The following is a 24,832-nucleotide window of genomic DNA, read 5'->3' as shown; positions in this document are numbered from 1 at the left end:
CCAGAACAATAAGCCTATCCCAATTTCCCTGGCAAAAGAGGTTTTGTTCCATGCTTCAAAACTATACATCTATAGTTTTTCTCAAATTGCCATTTATAATTACAATCCTTCTGAGACCCATGCATATATGTTTTATATTAAAAATAACTAGGATACATTGGAGCGGGGAATCATGTTTGTATAAATGCAGTCCAACATATTTGAAAAATATTAACAAAATATCCTTGTTGTCTATGTATGTGCCCAGGGAGGCTTTGCTGGCTGCCCATCTACCATAAGGTGAGTCCATTAAGAGAAGACAATGCCAATTGGAAAACCCAAATTCTTTCAGCAGAAACTAAATCCGAAGAGGAGACGCTGGCAGACTCCAAAACCGTACAGATAAAATCTGCATGTTTTTCATTGAACTAATAATATTTGCATAACAACCCTATTGTATTTGGAGGCTCACCCTTTGTACAAACCAGACCATAATCTTATCATGAACTTTATATACACTGGTTCACCATATGTTTACCTGCCCGCCTCCTTTTTGAGTGGGTCTTTTCAAATGACTCCAGCTTCAAGTCTACCAATGACAGCTGTCTATTTTTCCTGCCAGGGAGAAGACTCCATCCACCCCTTATATATTAGGAGGATTTTCCAACCAATGACCTCAACTGAACTGGGCTGATTTTGGATCAATCAGCATAGGGTGCAGAGACTTTGAATGGTTGTCAAAGGGGATAAAATGCTTTGCACTGTATAGCTTGGTTATGTCCCATTCTTTTTGAACTGAGACTCTGTGTCAGACATCTTTTCAAGTCTAAAAATAAATAACCTCTGTTCCTGCTGCCTTCAACCCAGTTTGTGTGTCTTCATCTGGCTGGCAAAGTAGCAGGGTGCGCCAAGCACTAGATCCTCAGCCCACTCCTTGGCAGGTAAGCTGAATTTTGGCTTCAAAATTACTAGCTGGAGTTGTTGGGGGCTGTAGAGCAAAACTGCAACTCCCACATGGATAACTATGTGCAGCAAGCTTTTTCTCAAGATGTCACAAGCTTCACCAAATGGAACTTTATTTTTTCTTGTATATTTTAGAGGATACTATTTTATTTATTCCTAATACACAATTAACATGACTTAAAATAGAGCCACCAAGTAATATTCCTACTGAATATAGTTTTGAAGTAATCTAAAGAGGAGACTATGGCCTAAACAATTAATACAAATCTGTATGTGTTAGAAGCTGCATAATGCATAATCCATTTCTTATAGGAGATGCAGGAGCACAGCTTCTTGACAGTTACAAACTCTAATACCAGTGGAATGCAGAGCAAGTTTAACTGATAACTGCAAGGGTAATTAGTATTTTCCAGGGACCCTTAGCTGCTCTCCCTTCTAGTAGAGGAACGCATTTATAGTATAATGGATACATAACACCACACTAAATGTTAGCTTTGAGAATCCAGACACCCTTTCAGTAGATGTTCACTGCCTTGTCTCTCTGTATTTCATCTGCCAAACAGTTTTAATTATATTGCTAAGCACAGAAGAGGTTATGTCAAATGTTTAAAAACAGAGCGAGATGAACTGGATCAAATTTAGACTTAGTCACACTTTGAGTTCACAGGCTTTGGATAAATGGTTCCTATTTAAATCCTACTGAATTCAATGGGTCTATTTTATGCATGGCTGAGGAGTCAATTGTTTTATTTTGGGGGAGGGATCACCGTATCAAGTATTAATCATTACTCAGAACTAATTTTATACTTTTTAGACATTTAAACTAATTAACTAAACTAATTAGCAATCATTGCAATGTGCTTTTCTTTGTTTCCATCTGTTTTTCAAACTCTTCTGTTCCCATATTTGTAAAGCAAGCTCTCTGTGGACTCCATTTCATTCGCTACCCCTTGAATGAGGTTGCATTAATGCATATTATCTTAATAAGGTTATATTTCATGGATTTGATTACTATTGGCTAATATGCTCCTTCCACATTTTGGTTTGCAGTTATCACCATGAACCATGTTGAAAAGGTGTCCGGAAGTGTGATATACGTTGCAATTCTACAATTATTTGCATACAGTTGCTGTCCACCCTTGGCCTATATTAGTGGTTCCCTAAAAAAAGGTCTGTGGCTCTAGATTATTAAATATGGTTTTCTTTGGGTGAGCAGATGGTGACTACTGGATGGCATATGTTCTGTTTCAGAAACTAGAGATGATGTGGTCTATCCAATATAGTTTTCTGAACCAGCACCCCAAATAACCAAACCAAATATAAAATTTACCAAAACTGATTCGTAATCCTTTTGGTACTAATGTTGGAGAATGGTCCCTGGTCAATTGGTTCTTAGTCAATTGGTCCCTGGTCAAAGTTCTCCATGATAAAAAAAAGGTTGGGAACCACTGGCTTATATGGATCCAATCTGGTCATATGGATGGTGTCAATGTAAAGATTCCACTCTACCTTTCACTCTATGTCCCAGCATTAGGCAAAATGTGATGATGGACTGAAGCTTCTCAGGCTTCTATGCCAAGAGGGCTCACACTTTGTGCAGCCCTCAACTACCACAATGGAAACAGCTGCCTAAAGAATAATTAGCTGGACACACTGGTCTGAGGTTCTGCAAACATTCTCAACACTTCTTGAGAAATAACACAGCTCCCAATCCCAGAAGTCATTGCAGTTCAATGGGATCCATTCAAGTAGCTTGTGTCAAACTAGTGCCTTTGAAATGTGCTACATGAAAACTCCCATCATCCTAAACAAAGTGGCCATGGATGTTGTAGTCCACCATAGCTTGGAAGGCATGCTGAGAAAATCTGAATTAAAAGAATCTAATGGTTACCTGTATTCCGATCTGGTAAAATACAGCAATGCTTCTGCAGAATGCCAGGCAAAACCTGTAAGAAAAGGAACAAAACAATATGTGCTCTTACTATATGAGAGTAAAGGTATTTACATGACCAAAAGCAATTTTAAAAGATTTTGTCAAACAAATCCTATTTTATATTTTATTGTGTGTTTATTCTAATAAATCTATCAAATATCAATTGATAACAAATGCTGAAAACACTCTCTTTTGTTTACTTTTACTGTTTTACTTAATATTTCGTTTGTAATATATATGCTTAATAAAAGTTTTTAACTGCCCAAATAGCAAATGTCCTCAAGGTAGTTAGTAATCATTTCTTTTATATATAAAAAAACAATATTTGTCAAGTAAAACAATAATAAAATAATAAAGCAGTCAATTTCAATATTAAAATGTTAAAATATTAAATATACTGGGTCAGAAATGAAGCTATATATATTAAATGTCTGGCAGAAGAGAAAGGCCTAAATCTGAAGCTTGAATTTATTATAATAAGAGTGTTGGACAGATCTCTTTTGACAAGGCATTCCTCTGGGTTCACAATGAAGTAGCAATTAGGGATCACTGTGTGGATTGTTCTTTACCTAGTATCTATCAATTATACACTGTAGAAACCAACACAGAGAAAAAATATTTCAAGAAAACCTTAATAATAATTGAGGATGGAATATTGAGAAGGGTTCTCCTTTAGATATATTGATCCTAAGTCATATAACAATTCGTATTAATGTTTCAGATACTACTATGATGAGAACCATCATAGCAGTAAAATACTATGATTTTAAAATTATGTGTGAATTCACATATACTGAGATCTTTAAGAACTTGCTGGAATCTCAAAAACTGATGCCAGGCACCCCTTCATAATTAAGTGATATCTAATTTGCAACATATTTTTTTCCGGTGATTTATGGGGGAAATCAAATCATGAAAAGTCTTCCTCTTGCTTTAGTAGATTTGACAACCAACCAGTCACTCGACTTGTAACGTCAAATCCGTAAATGCAAGAAAAAAATTGTTAACTGCTCATGAGTAATGGCATGACGCACACCTTTACAAATTAAGGTTGGTTTTTTGTTCGATGCGCTTCCCTCATCACAAGATGATTCCCCCAATAAATCATGACAGCAAATGGGTGATATCACTCAGCAAACAACTTGTTCCTCCAGCCCCCACTCTGATCAATGTTGCTCGTATCTGACAGCTCCATGATGGTTGGCACCCACTTCTAGAGGCTCAGAGTAGATGCAAATACAACAAAGCAAGTAAGGGCTGAGACAAACAAATTTCAGTATTTGCTTTGTTTTCTATAGCCATTTCAACAGGAAAGTCATGTGAAAGTGCATCTCCACTTAAATAACTGCAAATGCAATAAATTTGTACCCGATATCCTTTACATTTTCAGATAATATATAGACAAGGAGGAAATATTGTTGACTTTTATATGCATATTATTACATTTCTATTACTGGAGGGACAGCCATAGCAAAGATTCTTGTGAGACACTCAAATACTAACAAATTTATGTTGGCAGCAGCCTTTTAGCAGCTTTAGTTCAGGGTATCTTAAACTGTGGGCCCCAACCCCAAATGCCCCCCCCCAGCTCATTGTTGGGGTCCCGAAAATGTTTTATGAATGCCACCTAGTGGTTGTTTTAAGTGTTTATATGGATTTGTTGTATAGTGTTTACAGTGGACTTTGAAGAAGCTTCAGCTGTATTCCACAAATAGGAAAATCAGTCTGCTTAGCAAGTCTTGCAAATGATGATTAGTTATCAGTAAATGTTTAATTTTTATATCTATTTTATATATTTATATGCCTGAGATCATGTAAAAAGTTTTTGGGCCAAAAGGGGTCCTGAGTGAAAAAGTTTAAAAAGCCATGATCTAGTCTACTTCTTCACTCCATGCCTCTGATGAAGTGAACTTCAATACACAAAAGTTTATAACACAAGAGCTTTGACTGGACTACATATAGAACAGTATTAGGATCATCTGACAAGGAAGCAAGACAGATGTGATGACATAATATTAAAGGTGGGAATTCATCTGAGCAAAGTAGACTGGTTTGATTGTTGGACTATGATTCTGGAGAAACACAACCTCAACACTTGTATTTTTACCTTTAAGTAAGGATCTCCTGACAAGGTCTGCGCTACAATAGCCAATGGAAGCTTTACACTCACAGTTAGTAGCTTTAGGGTGAACCAAAGAAACCATCTCATATCAAATTAGACCATTAAACCCAGGCATCCTCAAACAGCAGCCCTCCAATTCCCAGAAGCCCCTGCCAGTTTGTTCAATAGTCAGGAATTCTGAGAGTTAGAGGCCCAAACAGCTATAGGTCTGCAGTTTGGGAATGCCTGATTTAGCCAAATAGTGTACAATCTGATTGGTAGTGGCTCAGACAGAATTCTATTATCCCTGGTAATTCCCCATCCAAATCCCCATCATTTAAGAAATAGCTTAACCATTTCTGGAACGGTGATATCATTAATGTGGGGTAGGGAGGAATTACTGTTCATCAGAATAATGTCAAAGGGCAACATTTAAAAAAAATAGCAGCACCATTCATAGGAGCTACAGCTTTGATCTTTTCTCCATCCTATAGCTATAGAGGAAAAAACATAAATCTCAAAATGTATTCATCCATTTTACAGCACATCTGAGTCCAGAAAATTTGAGTACACTCCTAAATTTGCAACCATCCTTTAACAAAGGGTGGAGGGACCAAAATGTAAGCAATAGAATCTCGTTCTTGCTCTCTCCAAATTGTTCCCAAGATTCTACTACAATCCTATCTAACTCACTACTGGACAATCTTTTTGACAATCAACTGAGTTGGAAGGCACACTGTGTTCTGTGCTTTACATGTATTTAGAAAGCCACCCATTGTTTCTATACAATGTATGCTGAAAGTATATAATAGACAGAAAGCTTGTAATTTTAACAGGAAAGATGGAGAAGAGACTCAGCCTTTGCATTACTATAACCTCCAACTTGACAAGGACCATAGTGATTATTCTCTGCCCTCATGCTTTTTTCAGTTTCTTTAAGAATGACTCTTTCCCCCGTCCCTTTTCCCTCAAGTTACCTCAAGTGTTGAAGACCTGTTTTCAACATACAAAAGTAGTTTGCACAAATGAAGAGGAGAGAGGAGAAGCAAATTGTTGCAGCCTCTCCACACTGATGTTGATTTCACTCAAGTCCCACTTTCTCTTTGTGAAATGTTGGAGAGTATTCACTGAGAGGTGGTGTTCTGGGGTTATGCAGTGGCCATAGAAGGGACCTCACTTTTTCTTCTGCTGGTGAGATAGTTGAGTCTTTCAGTAGACTGCCTCCCACCTTTTCCTTCCCTATATTGTGGTGGATGGAAATGCCAACTCACTGATGCTATAAAAGTAAGATTCAATCACCATTTAGTTAGATGCGATAGAACGCTTTGCTTTGGTCAATTAAATTACCTGGACCAAGCATGGGAAAATCAAGTTGGCAGCCATCTCCTGAACACCCATTTAATACTAAATGCAAAGGTTAAGAGCGAGGTGGCCTCAACTATTGTCTCTCTCAACTTTGTGATTGTAACTTCAGTGCAAGACCACAGCATTATTCACAAGTGCTGAGCTTCTTAATGTTTTTTCACTTGAAATCTCTTTTCACCAGAGAAATATTTGCACAACCCCTGTTCACCCTCATCATCATTAGGACAGCCATGCTTGTTCACTAATCTGTGGTCTCACAATCAGTTGTCCACAGTTTTGAAACCCTGCTTTCCAACCCTGCTTTCCAGCCCACAATGTGGATTACAGTTCAATGAATTTAGCTTTAAGTGTGATTTCTTATTTGTACAACTATTTGTTTTAATTTCTGTCTTTTTTTTTTACTCAACTTTCAGGTATTCTGAATCATTATGATGGTTTATATTTATTACTCTGAGGTATTTAGCCTATTTTTATGATGGTGCTGATCTTTCTCTTCAATTGTTCTTTATAGGTAGCTGTCGGGCTGGCTATTGCTCTATTTTAGAAGGATTTAAGGCTGCTATCTGTAACAACATGGTGTTATACGATGTAGCAATTAGCTTTGACCTGAAAAATTGACTAATACATTTCAAATGGCTAAATAAAGGAAAGAAAAAGACAATTTTGCAATGATTTGGATTTATTGCACACATGGAATCGGGACAGATAATATTGGACTTGCAAAGACATTCTGATCATTTCATTGCCCATGTTAGAAAATGCTGTGCATATTATAACTGCATCCTTTAATGTAGGGATGTCAAACTGACTTTCATCAAGGACCACATCAGCCTTATAGTTGCATTCAAGGGGCCATTGAATTGATGAAGGGAGAATCCATGGATATAGAGGGCCAACTCTGGATATAACATTTGTATCCATGGGTTATGTCAAGGACCATAATTTTGGACTTAAAAACTTCTTTCGATTTATACATGAGAATATACGGTAGTTAAAATTGTCATAAACCTTTCATGACATCACTGCAATTCTGCCAATTATCTTCCAGACAACAAGAAACAGTGATTTTTTACCCGATCAATTAATATTTCTTATGTATGTATTACAGAATTTTAAATGTTGAATTAAATAATGCAATAACTTCTTAAATGTATCATATTTGCCAAATTACATCACATACCCAGCCCTGAATACACTTTAGATATCCTGTAATAAGTGTGTGTGGTTGAAATCAAACTGAGCTGTTGTATTTGCTAGAAAAAACAGCAATTACAACTAAATTGCTAGACAAAGTATTTCAAAGTATCCCAAAGTCTCAAAAAGGGACTATTTAATGAGCCAGTGGAGCAAATGTGACAGATACTACCAGGGCCAGCAGAAAAGTGGTCCCACAATTATAATTATTTTCTCCACCATGAATCATGACATTGCATAATGGCCATGCACTTTATTTTCAGTAACAGCAATGCCCCACTACACATACATCCTGTATGCCTTTTTTAGAACATCCCTAGTACACTCCAATGACAGAAGCATCTTTAAGGATGCCAATATTTTCCTTTAAAAGGTGACTACGGAAACAGTGGAACAGAAACGGCATCTGTCATTTTGCAAACGAGTCACGATCTCAGAGGTTGCTGCTTAATTATAGCAGCAACTATCATTAAGTTTCTTTATTCTTGCCAACATCTTGCATAATTGCAGTGTTTCTATCCAGCTCAAAAATGATCACTGTTGTTCGCAGTGACACCTGAATTAGACATGTGCATTCAAGACAAAAGACTGGATCCTATGGTTGATTTATCTTAGTGGAAAGCACTTCCAAACAGAGGAAAGCGTTTTCATTTTTTTAAACTGTTCCTTGGATCTAGACTGCTGAATTAGTTCTCATTCTGTTCCAGGTGGTTCTCTAACTCCCAGGGAACCTGGGGCAGATGAGAAGAGGGGGTGCAAGAGCCTTAAGGAGAGAAACTGCAAAAATCTGGTTTCTTCAATACGTGAAAAATATTGTTTGAGGATTCTGCGCTTAGCTTTAGATGTCCAAAGGGGGATTTTTTTCAAGCCCTGGCTCAGTGAGTTGCTCTCAATCAGATCCACTGCACCTTTGCTAAAGTTGACATGCAGTTGCCACAGAAGGAAATTCACAGTGAAGTTTGATCATATATGGAGAAGAAGTTCTGTGACTTGGATCAGGAATGCTGTTGAATAGGGAAAGATCAGTTCTTCTCCTTATATGAAATTTGTGGTTAATTTACTTAGCTACAATATTTTTCTTATCGTGAACAATATTTTAGCTAAAATCTTGCAGGTGGAACTGTCATCCTGGATTTCTCTGAAAGCAGAGGCTACTCATCAAAGTTTGAGATTTTGTCAATAAACGTTGGTTTTTTTGTTTCTAGATGGTGTTGGAAAGTCAGTGTTGATCTCTTGGAAACAAGGAGGAAGGTAGGGGAAGTTTATAAGGTTTTATGCCAGATGTTTAATTGAGGCATATTGTACCACCCAGTAGTAGTGAATAAGGTCAAATCTGATGGTCACAGAAATCATGGTCCTGCAGATATTGTCAGGTTGCAAATGGCATATTCTCTCACTACTGGATAGATTTGCCAGGGTTGATAAATATGGCAGTTCCACAATATCAGAAAGGCACACAACTTGTCAACCCTCACAGATATCTCATGTGAGGAAGTTGATCTAGTTCCTGGTGGTGGTCCTCCACTATTCGCCTCCATCTTCATACTGATCGTACAATTGTATAATTGCAAAAATTCTACATCACTTCAGTGATCCCTACTCCAAATGATACCAGATTTGAACAATATTGGTCTGAGAACTGCTCTGAAATGTTTGAAATGTGCAATGTAATATAAATATAAGGCATTTAATTAATTCAAAAGGAAGCCACACAGAATTGGTCAGACATGGAACTGGAAAGCTGCCAAAGACTCTCTTGATAGAACTAAATGATCTGGCAGTCTGCATCTGTGGTCCTCCAGATGTTGTTGGACTGCAAATCCTAGCTATGCTGATCCAGCATAGCAAAGGTGATGAATGTTGGTTAATGCAGTCCAATACCATCTGGAGCTCTGCAATACTCCCATCTCTGCCTTAAATCAATTGTACCCATGCTGCACTCTAGTCCTCCTGTACAGGGGGTAGGGGACCTCTCAGTAAACACACAGGAACAGTGAAAGCGATGTATGTCCATTCCATTGTGCATATTTTATTCTGGAATCTCTCATGTAGCTACCCTTTTTCTTAATAATACTAAAGCAGGCTAACATAGACTTAACTTAAAAATAATAAAAAAGCTCATTTTAACAATAACTATTTTATCCTGCTAACTAACTGGAAGTTTCTTTAGCAGCATTGGCTTTACATCAATCATGAAGGATTCTGGTTGAAGAAACACAGATTTTTGGTAACAGGTAGCAACAGTGTGCCTCCAGCAATGCTTCAGCTGAGAAAGCACAGGAATGTATTGTAACTGGTCCTAGTATAACTGTGTGTGCCTGCAGAAAACCATTAAGGTATACAGCAGGTGCCTTCAAGATCCTTTCCTGGGTATGCATGTATAATAAAGTATAAAGCAAACATGAAATCAGCCTGCTCCTCTAGTTCCTCTCAGCATGTAAATAAAAAAGCAGAGATTTAGATTTTTAACTACCAAAATTAAAATCATAAGAAAGTGGAGGCTTATGATTAAAAAAAAAAGCTCTTTCGGTGTATTTCAGAAGAATCTTTCAAGTGTTCTCTAAAGGGTTCAAAATGTTTGATTGTGCAAGGCTTTGTTGACTCTGTTGTTCATGTGCATACTGTTAGCTTGGAATAAAAGGTTTTCTGAAATATACTGAATTGCAATTCTTTTTATAGTTTAGGAACCTATTCTTTGCATGCCTCTGACTATGATCTAAATAAATTACTGCACAGGTAAACACTTGTTTCACTAACTGAGTCACAGTATCATGGCCAGTTATGACAGTGAGGATGAGGAGTGGCCAGTGAGGAAGATGGAGGTAAGTTGCTCCCAGCAATCTCTCCAGCTCAGTTCAGTCACTACTGAGGACAAGCCTTTAGCAGCAAGATTCCCTCGCAGCCTGAGCAAGCGGCGGCAAATACGGTAAAACCAGCCAGCAAAGGGTTAAACATGCTTCCAGCTGTATAACACAGATGGAAGCATGCAGAGTCTTGCAGGTTCACAAGATTCATGGAGAAACAAGCTCTCAACAAACAACAGCTGAGATCTTAGGATAAAGCTCAGTCTGAAGGCTCCTTGTGGCAGTCATTGTTGTTCTTTGACTAAACTCATATTTGAATGCTCAGCTTTTCAGACCTTGGCTATTGTGTATTCCAGACCTGCTCCTGTAATTCTTCCAATTTTGACTCTGGTATTTGAACTTAGACTAGAGCTTTGGACCATCTTGATCAGTTATTGCTTGGACTCTATGTTTTGACTTTGGAACACTAACCTTGGCTTTGTTTGTACAAATTTCTGGTGTTTGCTTTGTGAACTGTGCCTGACAATGCAGCATAATCATGACATATAGCTATATTCATTCAGCACATTTTCAGGTGTATCATAGCCCAGTCCTATTGTTTTCACATTACAAAAACCTGAACTTTACAGTTCTTTTCTTTTTCCTTCAATCTTGCTAGGTATGCAAACCTAGTGCTGGAATACTCAGACAGTCCCATTTTTCACACTGCTGTCTGCACACAGACATCCCATTATGCCTGAATGTGATATGACACCATAGAGGCACTCTCCGCAGATGCCAGAGAGGTTTGCAGGGAATATATATGCAGGGAAGAAGCAATGCTGATGCAAGACATTTTCCAAATAAGCCCCTTTCTCTCTAGTTAGCTTCATAAATGCAGAGACAGTATCCCTCCTTTCCTCTATTGTACCCTTGCCAATTAATAATCACTCTTGCCCAAATTTCATGATACTACCTAAATCTTTTTAACTTAACAATAAATTATAGAACCACCTTGGTAATTGTTGGTGCTGTCCTTAATCTCTTTCAATTCTGTATGTAATAATCTACCATATTAAGTCTTTATGTTCACATTTCTTCCACAGCTTCCATTACATTTGGGGATTCCATAGAATCATAAGAGTTGGAAGAGACCTCGTAGGCCATCCAATCCAACCCCCTGCCAAGAAGCAGGAATATTGCATTCAAAGAACCCCAACGGATGGTCATCCAGCCTCTGCTTAAAAGCCTCCAAAGGAGGAGCCTCCACAACACTGCAGGGCAGAGAGTTCCACGGCTGAACAGATCTCACAGTCAGAAAGTTCTATGTTATTAAAATGTTTATTGGAAGAAAAATCCATAAAGTTGGGGTGTAGGGTTCTTTCTGAATTGAATTTCTGGAAGGCGATGACACTAGATGATCTTGGAAGTTAATCGGGGTCAGCTAAACAGGGTTAGTTCTTAGATGGGTGACCGCAACAAACACCAAGTGCTGTGGGCTTCATTTTAGGAGACGGAACTGGCAAAACAACCACTGAGTATTCATTGCTAAAGAAAACACTAGCCAACACACATTTTGGTGCCTCAAATGTTAGATCTGCTGAGTCCAATAATGACACTGGTTCTTCCCTATCAGCTCTAGTTTTTGAGAAGCAGAACATATGCTATCTCCCAGTCTTCATCTACTCGCTCACAGAAAACCATGATCACCATATCTAAGAAACTAGAGCTGATGTGGTCTACCCAATGCAATTTTCTCAATCAGTGCCCCAAATAACTCCAGGAACAGGCCTAAAAACCAAGACAACAAGAATACTTATATTGGGCTGTGAAATCCTACAAAATTTGTGGGATCACCATAAGACAACACATAGCTTGAAAGTATATGCACACTATCATTTTGTAAAATGTCCATGTTCTCTTGCAGCGTATTGTAACTTCTCATGTTGGTTGAACAACACACATCTATACAAAATATTTGTGTATGTTTTCCATGCCTACAAGAAAGCATCCAGTTGCTGCTATTTTTGTGAAGGAAGTTCACATTGATCTTAAAGACATATCAGAGAAGGGAGAGAAAGAGACAGTCTTCCAATTTTTCAGTCCTCCCTTTTGTTCCGACTTCTCCTTTTTAAGAATTAAGAGACCTCATTTTACATAGGAATTCTGCCAAATTCTTTTCTCCATCGTTAATCATTTTTCTCGCTTTGTTAATATATCAGATAGCAAATGGCCTCTTTCTTTTCTCCAATGCAGTATAGTGAGACAACATCACCAAAATCCAGGACTTCTTCTGCAAAATATTTACTGGGAGCATCGCTGAATGAACTGTAGATACAGCTTATGCAAGACATGTGGGAGGCAGGTTGGAGAATTGGTGGGGGAAGTGAAAAGTGGTTGATATAGAAACACAGGACTGACAGAAAGCAGAGATAGCAAAAACAAGCCAGGAAATACAATTGCTGAAATGCTGAATTGTTCCAACATATAACAGTGAAAGAAATTTCAGTTAGGCACTATCTATAGAAAATGTTATGAAAAAATATGCATGGATCATCAAACCCCACAACCTGCCTCAAAAGATTATTTTTATAGCTACTATCTTGTTACTCATAACTGACCATGTAATATAGCTAGTTTTCAGCAACTGGAATTAAGCTACAGAGCTTGGTAGCATGAATACATGTGAGCTACCATGTCCTACCACCCCACATATATTTACATTTGCAGTTCTAAATAGACAGCAAAACAGCTCTTGCCTGCTGAGTTTCATTTAGTTCATTGTATTGCTAGTTGAGTAAGTCTCAAGTCTAAGCTGTAATTGTAGTATTCCATCAAAATCAAGGAAAGCTTGTCATCCAAAAAAAAACCAGCATAGGGAACTGAAAACCATAAATTTTATTAACCTCTATTTTTGACTACACAGAGATAAAGCAGGTTGTTGTTTGGCTCAAAGCCTAAATATATATAATATGAATGCAGAATTGGCACACTCAAACACAAACTTCTCCACTCATTGAAAAGTAAACAGGTCAATGTTTAATAGTAAATGGATCTCTTTTTTTAAGTCCACATTTAAGAGAAAAAATGGCCACCATTTTGACAAAGCCTAAAGAAGTTTCATTTATCTGTAGGAATGGATTTGGTAGGTATCAAAGGAGTTTGATTGAAGTAAAGGTGGGTAAGATCAGAACATAGATTTTTAAAGGAAATACCTTGATTCTTTACACTGTACTGCAAACCATTTAGTGCCAACACTCTCCTTTGATATAATCTCCAACATTTTGCACATGAAAACCAGTAGATGGTGTTGCCAAGAAACACCAGCATATGATGAAAATTCCAAAAGTTATCAAAAGTGAGGAAAACAATACAAGCTAATATAAGTCGTAGGAGTTTGTTTTTTCCTGGGCCTATAGCAGGCATGGGCAAACTTCATCCCTCCAGGTGTTTTGGACTTCAACTCCCACAATTCCTAACAACTTACCGGTAGGCTGTTAGGAATTGTTGGAATTGAGGTTCTAAGAATTACTTAATATAGAGCTTTCCAAACTGTGTCGCGTGATACTTTAGTGTATCTGCTGCAGTGTGTAGGTGTATCACACAAACATAATGAGAAACCTCTGAATCTATGTGAAACAAGCAATAAATCATATATTTTTAAATATATATATGATTTTTCATGCAATATATTGCATCCCCATACATTCCATTGTTAGCACTTATGTAAGTGTCCATATAAGGGGTTGGTTTAAGTTCTAGTTCACTAGTTAAACGGAATTATTGTGTTAGAAAATGATGCATATCAAAACTGTGCATCACCAACATGAAATGTCTGGAAAGCTCTGACATAATAGTACATACATGATTTGAACTTAAAGGATGCCACAAACATGAAACAGAGCAGTCACCAGCATTCTGCATATGAACCTTTGAAATCCATGAGTGAAGAAAGGTGAGGCTTAAAGTTGTGGGATGTAAATGTAATTTAAAAGTTGATCACTCAAAGAAAATGCTCAGAAATGCCGTGAAAACCAGATAGTGGAAGAAGATGTATGAAAGTAAAGTTCATGAAATTCTATTAGTATAGGAGATTTTTTTTTAATCATGAAGATTTATGATCAATCCGATTCCATACAAAGATAGCTGCTATCCCTATTTACTGTGAGTCGGTTACAGCATTAACTTCAGTGAGGCATTGAAGTAAATAATATGAGACAGCAAAAGTAACACTATTTGTAATTTAGGAGTGGAATGGGTTAAAGCTTATCCACAGATATGCATTATGTCCTTTGACTCACACTTAATGACTCAGATTAATGCCTGAATTGGCTCTGCTGTTTTTGTTGATAATCTGTTGATGCCTTTGTTGGTAGTAATTGGGTCTGTTGATATCTATGTTGTGATTCATCTATGATGGCTAATTCACAAACACAAATGCGCACCTGATGCTACTATTTTATATTCTGTACTGTGATCATGCAAATGCACTTAATTTGATTCAAGTGGTCTCTCGTCTTAACATTTTCATCTTCTTGAGGTAAAGGTTGAACATCCCTTACCTGAAATGTTTGACCAGAATATTCCACATTTTGGAGTGAGATTTAGTCATATGACGAAAGGTGAGAACGGATGACCAAGACAGCTGCCTTCGTTCTGTGTGTGACATCAAGAATTCAAACATTCAATTGCTAAATCCTGCTCTGAAGAAAGAGGTTTCTTCATACTATTTGGTACTGAGGATTTATTCTCTGAGAATGCACTCAGTTTAGCCACTGGGCATCTAATTTGGCATGAATTAGTATTAAAAACTTGATGCCAGATTTAAATGATCTACTTTGTAAAAACAGGTGCATGCTCTTGCAGGAACAAAAAGTGATTTTCTTCATGAAGGGGAGGTATAAACCCTTCCATCACTTGTCAAGGTACGCTAGAATGCAGCCAAGAAATTCATGGAAGCTGAGGCCTCCCTGTCCATCATCTGAATGATTCTCCAGCAGAAGGTGTATAAAGTGAGCAGAAGGGTGCAATTAACCTCATGCCCTGCTTGTGGGCTTCCAGAGGCATCTAGTTGGCCAGTAGAAAATACAAACTGTAGTTGTTTAGCCAAGGAAAATTGTGCTCCTCTTGCTTTACATGCTGTTCCCCATTCACAAACTGTGGTCATATTGGGCACATTCCAGAGGATATTAGATGTCCTCTTAAGCCTGGCAGAAATCAATAACATTTAATATGACTTTTAACTATGTATTTAAGACTTTTAACTTAAAGGATCTTCTCTAGACAGAGATCATTTATCTCAATTTCAGCAATAAGGCTCCAATCTGCAAACTGCCATCATCATTATTATAACTGTACCATCATCATTATTATAACCACCATCATCATGATTATTAATCCACCTTTTTCTCAGAACTGAGATTTAAAGTGGCACACATCTGAAAAGCAAAAAAAATGTACACAACATAAATATGAAAAACATTAAAATATCCAATCACTAAAACAAATCAATTAAAATACAATTAAAATGCATAAAAATTTTAAAAACCAAAATAACAAGTCCATATTTTACGTGAATGCTAGAATTCAAATAGATTCATCTTCCATTTACTGAAGAGGATGCTCTGTTCCTACACTTTCTACTCCTGACCATTTTATGATGACAAGGGAGGTTTGCAAGGAGAGTTGGAAAACAAATTCACCTAAATATGCTTAATATCATTCCAACAAAAGCCTTGGTACGATATGCCCCTAGTCTTGTGGAACAGAGCAAGTATGTTCATCTGAATATGCTTATACTGCCTTTGCAGGTATGCTCATCATTTTTACTACAGCTTTACAACAAAGCCTGGAGTATGCTGCAGAGAAAATTGAAAAAATGAAGAATTAATGTATTAGCTGCAATGCACAGCCCGGTTAAGAGCTGGGAGATGCCCCTTATTATTGACTATTGAGTTACTACAATTGCTGAGGTTAGTCCATGATTGAAAGTACTAATGAAGTACACATTTTCTCATAAACTATTCACTCAAAGCAGTCTTTCATCAGAAGGGTAGGAAGAGGTTCTTACTATCTCCCTCTGCGTCCTCACAACAACCGCATAATTAAATGTTTGGAGGAGCAAGAACAAGATCAACACTGCCAGCGAATGCTGTCAGCAAGCTAATACCCCATGCTTGGAAATGAAACATCTTACCTTTGCTCTTCCCTTTCCAATGAGAATCTTAGCTTCTTACCTCCCTGCTGTGTGTGTAAACATACCTTGAAATTACCAGCTGACTTATGGTGATACCATAATATTCATAGAGTTTTGCCTAGGCAAGGAACACTCAAAGGCCAACTTGCCTTCCTCCCACTTACTTGCAAACATGTAGGGAAATTTGAATAACAAACACAGTAAGAGGCTGACAAAAGGTCTTGTGTAAGTTTGGAGAAGGGTTTTAGAACAGTAGTAGTAACAGGAGAAAGGGTGGAAATAAAAACCAGCAATATTTCCCATACAAAATGGGAATGTAAGGAAAGCAAACAGCTTGGCCACACAGATGCTTTGTACAAAATACAACACCTGCTTACACTCACAGTTTGCACCACCAACCTATTCTCATCCCCATATATTTGGGGTGTAAATATATTTGGTTGCATTTTAGTGACAAAAAGGAAATAGAGGTGGGTTCTGCCTCAGGTGCCAAATAAATGTGAATGGTTTAGGATACTATCTACCCAACCAGTCAACACCTCCCCTCTGCCACCCCCATCATTATAGCTATTTGGTACCACATTATCTGCCTTGGCTCCATCCTGTAGAATCCTGGAATTTGTAATTGGAGCCATGACAAGAAAAGTGGTATCAAACTACTGTGTAAAGGACACAAAGTCCCTAAGTTTTACTGCAACCTTCTCAGCATATGCCTGAATACCTCAATCTCATTGGCTGTTATTTCCTGAATTTGGCTGGACACTAGAACAGGGTTAGTATTATACTTTTTGTTTGTATTTCACCCTCAACTCCACCGTCATCCCCAACTCACTTCTGCTCAGTCTTGAATTCTGTGTTGGCTTAACATATAAAAGAGTTTATGGGTATCCAGTTGTTTTAATCAACAAAGGATGCTTTGAGTCCTCTTTGGGAGAGATTAAGCAGATGATGATGATGATGATGATGATGATGATGATGATGATGATGATGATGATACACAAAATGAACACATCAAACTACTCTGGGACTTCCGAATTAAGACTGACAAGAGTTTTGGAGCACAATACTCCTGTCCTCACGATCATGTTAAAAAACAAAATATGGATCGTCGATGTTGCAATCCCAGGTGACAGCAGGATTGAAGAGAAACAACTGGAAAAGCTGACACAATATAAGGATTTAAAGATTGAACTGCAAAGACTCTGGCACAAGCCAGTCAAGGTGATCCCAGTAGTGATCGGCACACTGGGTGCAGTGCCTAAAGACCTTGACCTGCACTTAAACGCAATTGGCACTGACAAAATTACCATCTGCCAGCTGCAGAAGGCCACCTTACTGGGATTTGCACGCATTATTCGCCGATACATCACACAGTCCTAGACACTTGGGAAGTATCCAACGTGTGATCCAATACAACAGCCAGCAGAGTGATCTTCTCTGCTGTGGACTCATCTTGTTGTGTTTCAAATAGTAGTAGTAGTAGTAGTAGTAGTAATAGTAGTAGTAATGGCTGCCTTGGGTGCAGTTAGCTCAGAAAGCAATTGATTAAGGTCAGCAACAGAGTGTGTGAGATATCCTGGCCTCTGCATACATTACATAATTATCAGGAAGAAAGATGGACATAGATCTATTTAAAATTCCTTCAAGTCCTCCTACTTGAAGGAAGACAGGGTTTTGTTTTTTGTTTTGCTGCATACACCAGTTAAGCCCTAGGTCATCCATGGAGCCCACTAGCTCCCATCAAACGATGCACAGGAATGTATTGTCGAAGGCTTTCATGGCCGGAATCACTCAGTTCTTGTGGGTTTTTTCGGGCTATATGGCCATGTTCTAGAGGCATTTCTCCTGACGTTTCGCCTGCATCTATGGCAAGCATCCTCAGAGGGTGAGGTCTGCTGGAGCTGGGAAAAAAGGGGGTTTATATATCTGTGGAATGACCAGGGTGAGACAAAAGGCTTTTGTAAGTGGGCTAGGTGTGAATCTTTTCAACTGACCACCTTGATTAGCATACAATGGGCTGACTGTGCCTGGAGCAAACTCTTCTTGCAAGGTGATTAGATGTCCCTGCCTGTTTTTCTCTCTGCTGTTTTAATTTTAGAATTTTTTAATACTGGTAGCCAGACTTTGTTCATTTTCATGGTTTCTTCCTTTCTGTTGAAATTGTCCACATGTTTGTGGATTTCAATGGCTTCTTTGTGTAGTCTGACATGGTGGTTGTGAGAGTGGTCCAGTATTTTTGTGTTCTCAAATAAAATGCTGTGTCCAGGCTGGTTCATCAGGTGCTCTGCTATGGCTGATTTCTCTGGTTGGAGTAGTCTGCAGTGCCTTTCATGTTCCTGGATTCTTGTTTGGGCGCTGCGTTTGGTGGTCCCTATGTAGACTTGTCCACAGCTGCATGGTATACGGTAGACTCCTGCAGAGGTGAGAGGATCCCTCTTGTCCTTTGCTGAACGTAGCATTTGTTGGATTTTCTTGGTGGGTTTGTAGATTGTTTGTATGTTGTGTTTCCTCATCAGCTTCCCTATGCGATCAGTGGTTCTCTTGATGTATGGCAGGAACACTTTTCCTCTGGGAATAGGGAAGCTGACCACCATGTCAGACTACACAGAGAAGCCATTGAAATCCACAAACATGTGGACAATTTCAACAGAAAGGAAGAAACCATGAAAATGAACAAAGTCTGGCTACCAGTATTAAAAAATTCTAAAATTAAAACAGCAGAGAGAAAAACAGGCAGGGACATCTAATCACCTTTCAAGAAGAGTTTGCTCCAGGCACAGTCAGCCCATTGTATGCTAATCAAGGTGGTCAGTTGAAGAGATTCACACCTAACCCACTTACAAAAGCCTTTTGTCTCACCCTGGTCATTCCACAGATATATAAACCCCCCTTTTTTCCCAGCTCCAGCAGACCTCACCCTCTGAGGATGCTTGCCATAGATGCAGGCGAAACGTCAGGAGAAATGCCTCTAGAACATGGCCATATAGCCCGAAAAAACCCACAAGAACTGGATGCACAGGAACTTCTGTGTTGCCCAGGAAGCAATGTGGGGAAGCCACACAGTCAAATATGAGAAAGATGGCAAAGAATATACAATTAGGAGATACTGCAGCAGTGTGCTTCAGTTTGAGCTTATTGAAAACTTAGCCACTTCACTTCCTCTGGACTAATTGAGTTAATTGAGTACAAACTTTTGTACTTTGAACTCAAACTGAAATAGTCTGTGAATGAAGAAAGGGAAACTGGGACATTTTAAAACCGACTGAAAAAGTTGAATAAAAGAGGATTAATAAACCATAGGCTCAGTCAGAATCCAAAAGTTGTTGTCTCCCTAGAGGGCTAAAGACAGATGGGCTGTCAAACATCTGGCAGTGACCAGAAAAAATGGCTAGGGTGCTGTGGTTAACATAGTGGTTCCCAAATTATGCATTCTTTATAACACAATGTGCTTCCAATAAATTATCTGGGGGAATTGGGACTGTCTGAATTCTACATTTTGGAAAGACCACCAGTAAGCAGTACTGAACAGTTAGAAAATGTTAGTTAGCAATATATCATACTATTATTACCTTATTAAATTTGTTGAAACAGTTCAAGAAAATCACTTACATTGTCAGGTCCTTCTTTTTTAAAAAGACCTGATTGATAACTTAATGGAGCAAATCCCATTGCACCTACATTTGCACATTTTACTTCCCTGGATATTAATCAATTCTAAAGTGGTCTTAGCGTTCTTTAAGATTATATTGTTCATGCAAACAGACATGAGGAAATGCAGAAAAAGAACAAAAAGCTATTTCCAGCTTTAGGCCAGAAAATTGATCTTGGGGACTATTCATAATAATAGCAACCAATATTTTGAGGTAGACGTTTCTTCTGACTTCAGATGGGGTATATGTGGATCAGGGCAATCTTATTAGTTTTAATCACAAATTTTAAACTTGTGTCTTGTGTTTAATCTTTGTTTATTGTATTTTAACATATAATTTGTAGAAATATTTTAATAGGTGTATTTTGTATAATGTTTTTAGATGACTGTGTGTTTAGCAATGTTGTAACCCACCTCAAATCACGAGGACAGGCAGGTAAGAAATAATAATAATAATAATAATAATAATAATAATAATAATAATAATTTGTCAAGAAAGAAAATGTTCCCAGGTTCTAACTAGCAACTCATAGTACTATATCCCATTTATTAGGAAAGTTCAGAATCTATTTAGAAATTGAGAAAAGACCCTCCCTTCATTCCAAATGCCACTGCCTGGCCACAGAGGGAGAGAAGAACCAGCAGCATCTGTTGGATTTAATACACTCCCAAACTGCAATGTCCTTTTCCTTAAGTACTCTATCTTTAGATTGTAAGCATTAGGGCAGGAAACTGTTAAATTAGCAATTTGTTATCTAATGTGAAGTACAAGGAATACAGGCTATAAATCAATCAGAAAGAAAGAAAGAAAGAAAGAAAGAAAGAAAGAATCATTTGCCAGATAAAATAACACAACTTAAAAGCTGCATCATCTCACTCACTTGATATAACAAGTTATCCTGGCACCAGTATTCCTTCTCTGAAGAAAAAAATCCCGGAGCTATGCTCTCCTACATTCCTCCTACATCATATTATGTTCAGATGGCACTTAATCCACAACTAAAATTAATATGACACATGGCCTCATTTACTGCCGCTTAGAATTTCTGTGGTAGACCTAGAATGTAATTGGTTTCTTTACAGAGAAAAATGTACAACGACAAAACACCAATTTTTTAAAAAGATAAATGGTAAAATGGGGGGGGGGGCATAGAAAAGGATTAAAGACACATATTATTTTGTTAATATTATAGATAAATGATTTATTAGATGTGTGATATAAGAGACAATATTTAAATCTTTGTTGTTTCAGTAATAATTTAATAATCATTCAATAATCATTGACCAGCTTAACCATCATTCTCTGAGTAACACAAATCTGAGATACCTGTTAAGAAAGACTGTGTCCTTTAAATTATAGGAAATTGCTTATGTAACAAATACTTTTTCCTCCTTCACAGGACTGCCATTTTTCCAGTTGTTTTAGTAATGATATAGGGTCATCACACAGAAGAGTTCTATATGTATACCTATGGCTCAAAATGATGCATATGTAAATAGAGGTTAGCTCCTGCTGAATTAAGTGCTGTTCATGCAAAGGTAATGGTTTCATAGTGCCATCTCATGTGTATTTTTTTCCTCTCACTTATACTACAATCTAATATTATCACTTCTTAGCCTTTTTGCTAAGAAGTGTAATGTGTGAAGTATCATCCAATGAAGGAGAATGCAGAACAGATAAAAGTAAGTACTGCTAGATATGGAATCGGGTATCACAAGATGTAATGATAGACAGATCCAAAATGTGGATAATACAAAATACTGGAATATTTGTGTTTCAGTGATTACTAGTCAGATGGCATGGTTGCATTCAGTCCCCGCTGTAGGTAATTCCATAACCATCTGATTGGCAACTGGGAACTAAATATACCTGAATATCAATCAGCGGGGAACAACAGTGGAAGAGGACTTGCTCGTAGATCTCCCAGGGAGTTGCAGAACAATAATGTCTGGAGAAACACAGGTTTCTTATCCCTGGCACATAAGTAAGTAAGTAAAAAGCAAGTGCATACCACCTGCATGTAAAACTTTCCAAGATGTTGTTGGATAGAGCTCCTGATCTACATTAGATCCACCATCCATAGCTAAACAAAGTTAATATAATAATATAACAACTTTATTTTTATTCCCCGCCTCCATCTCCCCTAGGGGACTTGGGGAGGCTTACAAAGGGACAAACTCGAAGAACACAAAGTTAAAACCATCAATCAAACAAAACAAAATAAGAACATATCACAATAAAACATATCATAAAAATACTACCATGCTGAGCAATAAAGCACAGAATTCCTAGATAGAGTTATGAGAAGGTGCAAAATTCAAAAAGGCAGGGCTGGGAGAATCATGTCCTTGGGTGTAAAAATATCAGATTATATAAAGCAGAGGGCCATGATAAAGTGTGGAAACTCGGGTAACATAGACCCCAGCTTTCTCCCTATATTTCCTTCCACGCATGCAGGCATAGTCGGGCCCCTATGCACCAATGTATTTTAACAGAAACAGCATACAAGCACATTATTTAGTTTATATCCAACCTTCATTGTAGAACTGAGGATAATTAAATAATGGATACAGATTAAAACATGGTTAAGTTAAAAGCCAATTAAATAACCTATGCTAAAACACTATTCTATTAAGAAGCAATTTAAAATCGCATCAATAAAAAGTACATCAGCACTTTCTAGTTTAATACCAAACAGTACAAACATTAAAGGACTTGTGTTATGACTCTGTATCTGTATTCAAAAATAAGAGCAAGATCATTTACTAGTTTTCTGAAAAACACCCAGTTGGCCAATGAGACAGACTCCACGGATAGATCAACGTGTGGTAAATGGCAACACAGCAGAGAAAATGAGCAAATTAGAAAAATTCTGCACCAAATACAAAGTTGCTTTTTGTAATGTTCTATAACTGAAAATAATACTTGAAATCCAGTCCCTACTCAACAGAAAACTCACTGGAGCCCCTTCCACACATCTGAGTAAAACCCCACATATTCTGCTTTGAACTGAAATATATGGCAGTGTGGACTCAGATAACCCAGTTCAAAGCAGATATTGTGGGATTTTCTGTCTTGGTATTCTGGGTTATATGGCTGTGTGGAAGGGCCCTGGGTGAACTTGGGTTAGCTCCTTTAACTCACAGTCCTCTTCGTCGCAGTTTGACCACCAGGATACAACAAGGATAGGAGATAAAGCCAAGGAAACTACTATTGGGATATCTTTGGGATTTAAAAAAAATTCAACCTGTGGTCAGTTAAACCCATGGATGCAGAATCCATGGCTATGTAAGGTTGACTGTACATGCGTGGAAGGAAATATTTTACCACTCTTCTGACATGGATGCTGCCAGGTGGTCTCTTTGTAAGCAGAGGCATTTCCCATCAGCCACAGCCAGACTGGTCAATAATAAGATAATGGGAGTTATGGTCCAACAACGGGAGGACACGGGGCACAGGTTCCCCACACTGAGATAATCATAATGTGTGAGCAATACTACATTTGGATCTAGAGAGCCACATTATGTTGGTAGAAGAACTCTAATAAATGAGCGCTAGCAAACGAAATAAAATTCATTTCATCCTCACAGCAGTAAGTCAATATTCTACTAATAAATTAATCCTAATAATAGACTGTCTTGAAGAACTTCTACCAATAAATTAATCCTAATAGTACATCTCCTTGAAGACTTTCTTGCAAGTCGGATTTCTTTTTAAAATTATGTGAATCACACAAGCATAAAAGCAAGGTGGTTTGAAAATACACTTAAGCAAAAACAACCTTACTGTGTACTAGGTGCTTCGTCAACATTTGCTTCAGTTTGCTGTTTCTTACAAGCACTCATATGCTTTGCACAAAGCAATGTACTGCTGATAATGTTATGACATGTTAAGCACACACTAGGGGGTGCTGCTGTTGTATTTATGTAAGTTTTTTTTTAAAAGAACCCAGGTTCTGAACATTCATCTATAGCAGAGGTGTCAATCTCACGTTCACCAGAGAGCCACATCAGCCTTATGGTTGCGTTGAAAGGGCTATTTGTAATTTTAAGACTGTATAAATGTAACTATGTTGCCCTGGCATTAAAAGTCTTGCGAGACACATAAAATGACATGGAGGGAAGGATTTGGCCCATGGGCTTTGTGTTTGACATGTATGATCTATAATGTATTTTTAATGTACAGTATCCCCAGTGACATCAAACACATTGGTTTGAGGAAGAGAATGATATAAGTGTGAAATACTTTATTTAACCAATAATACAGCAGAAATAATCTGCCCAATTAAAATAATGAACACACAGACAACCAACTAGGATGCAAAATTATCGCTTTGTCACACCAATGGTATGAAATATGTTCAGGAGATGGAGGGCAAGATGAAGCTGCTGTTGTGAAATCATATGGTCTCGTTCACAGAATTTTACAGGAATAATAGATGAGTTTTATAGTGTTTCATTTGCAATTTTCCTAATTTTGTTTTCAATTGTGAAGGAGAAAAAGTTGAAATAGATGTATTGGCACCATTGTGGGATGGCCATTTAGAAGCACCAGGGCCCTCAAAATATGAGGTCCAAAGGCTTTGCGTTTAAATAAATTGGCAATTTATTACGAATGGCTAAAACAGAACTTGTACCATAAGACTCCTGCTGGCTGCACTATAAGACA

At 37.8% G+C, this 24,832-nt stretch overlaps 1 protein-coding gene across 3 annotated transcripts in view; it reads right to left on the bottom strand.

Annotated features, from left to right (window-relative positions):
- Positions 1-24,832, bottom strand: part of DLGAP2 (DLG associated protein 2) — a 532,593-nt gene that overhangs the window by 453,145 nt on the left and 54,616 nt on the right. For all 3 annotated transcript variants that reach the window (XM_060752711.2, XM_060752710.2, XM_060752712.2), the window contains one exon: positions 2,834-2,888. In XM_060752711.2, the coding sequence (XP_060608694.2) occupies positions 2,834-2,888 (55 nt within the window). The remainder of the gene's footprint in view (positions 1-2,833; positions 2,889-24,832) is intronic.

Source organism: Anolis sagrei, chromosome 1 (genome assembly GCF_037176765.1).
Source record: "Anolis sagrei isolate rAnoSag1 chromosome 1, rAnoSag1.mat, whole genome shotgun sequence".
Taxonomy (NCBI): Eukaryota; Metazoa; Chordata; class Lepidosauria; order Squamata; family Dactyloidae; genus Anolis; species Anolis sagrei.
Note: the sequence above shows the minus strand (reverse complement) of the source record. Positions and strands in the feature narration are given on the sequence as shown.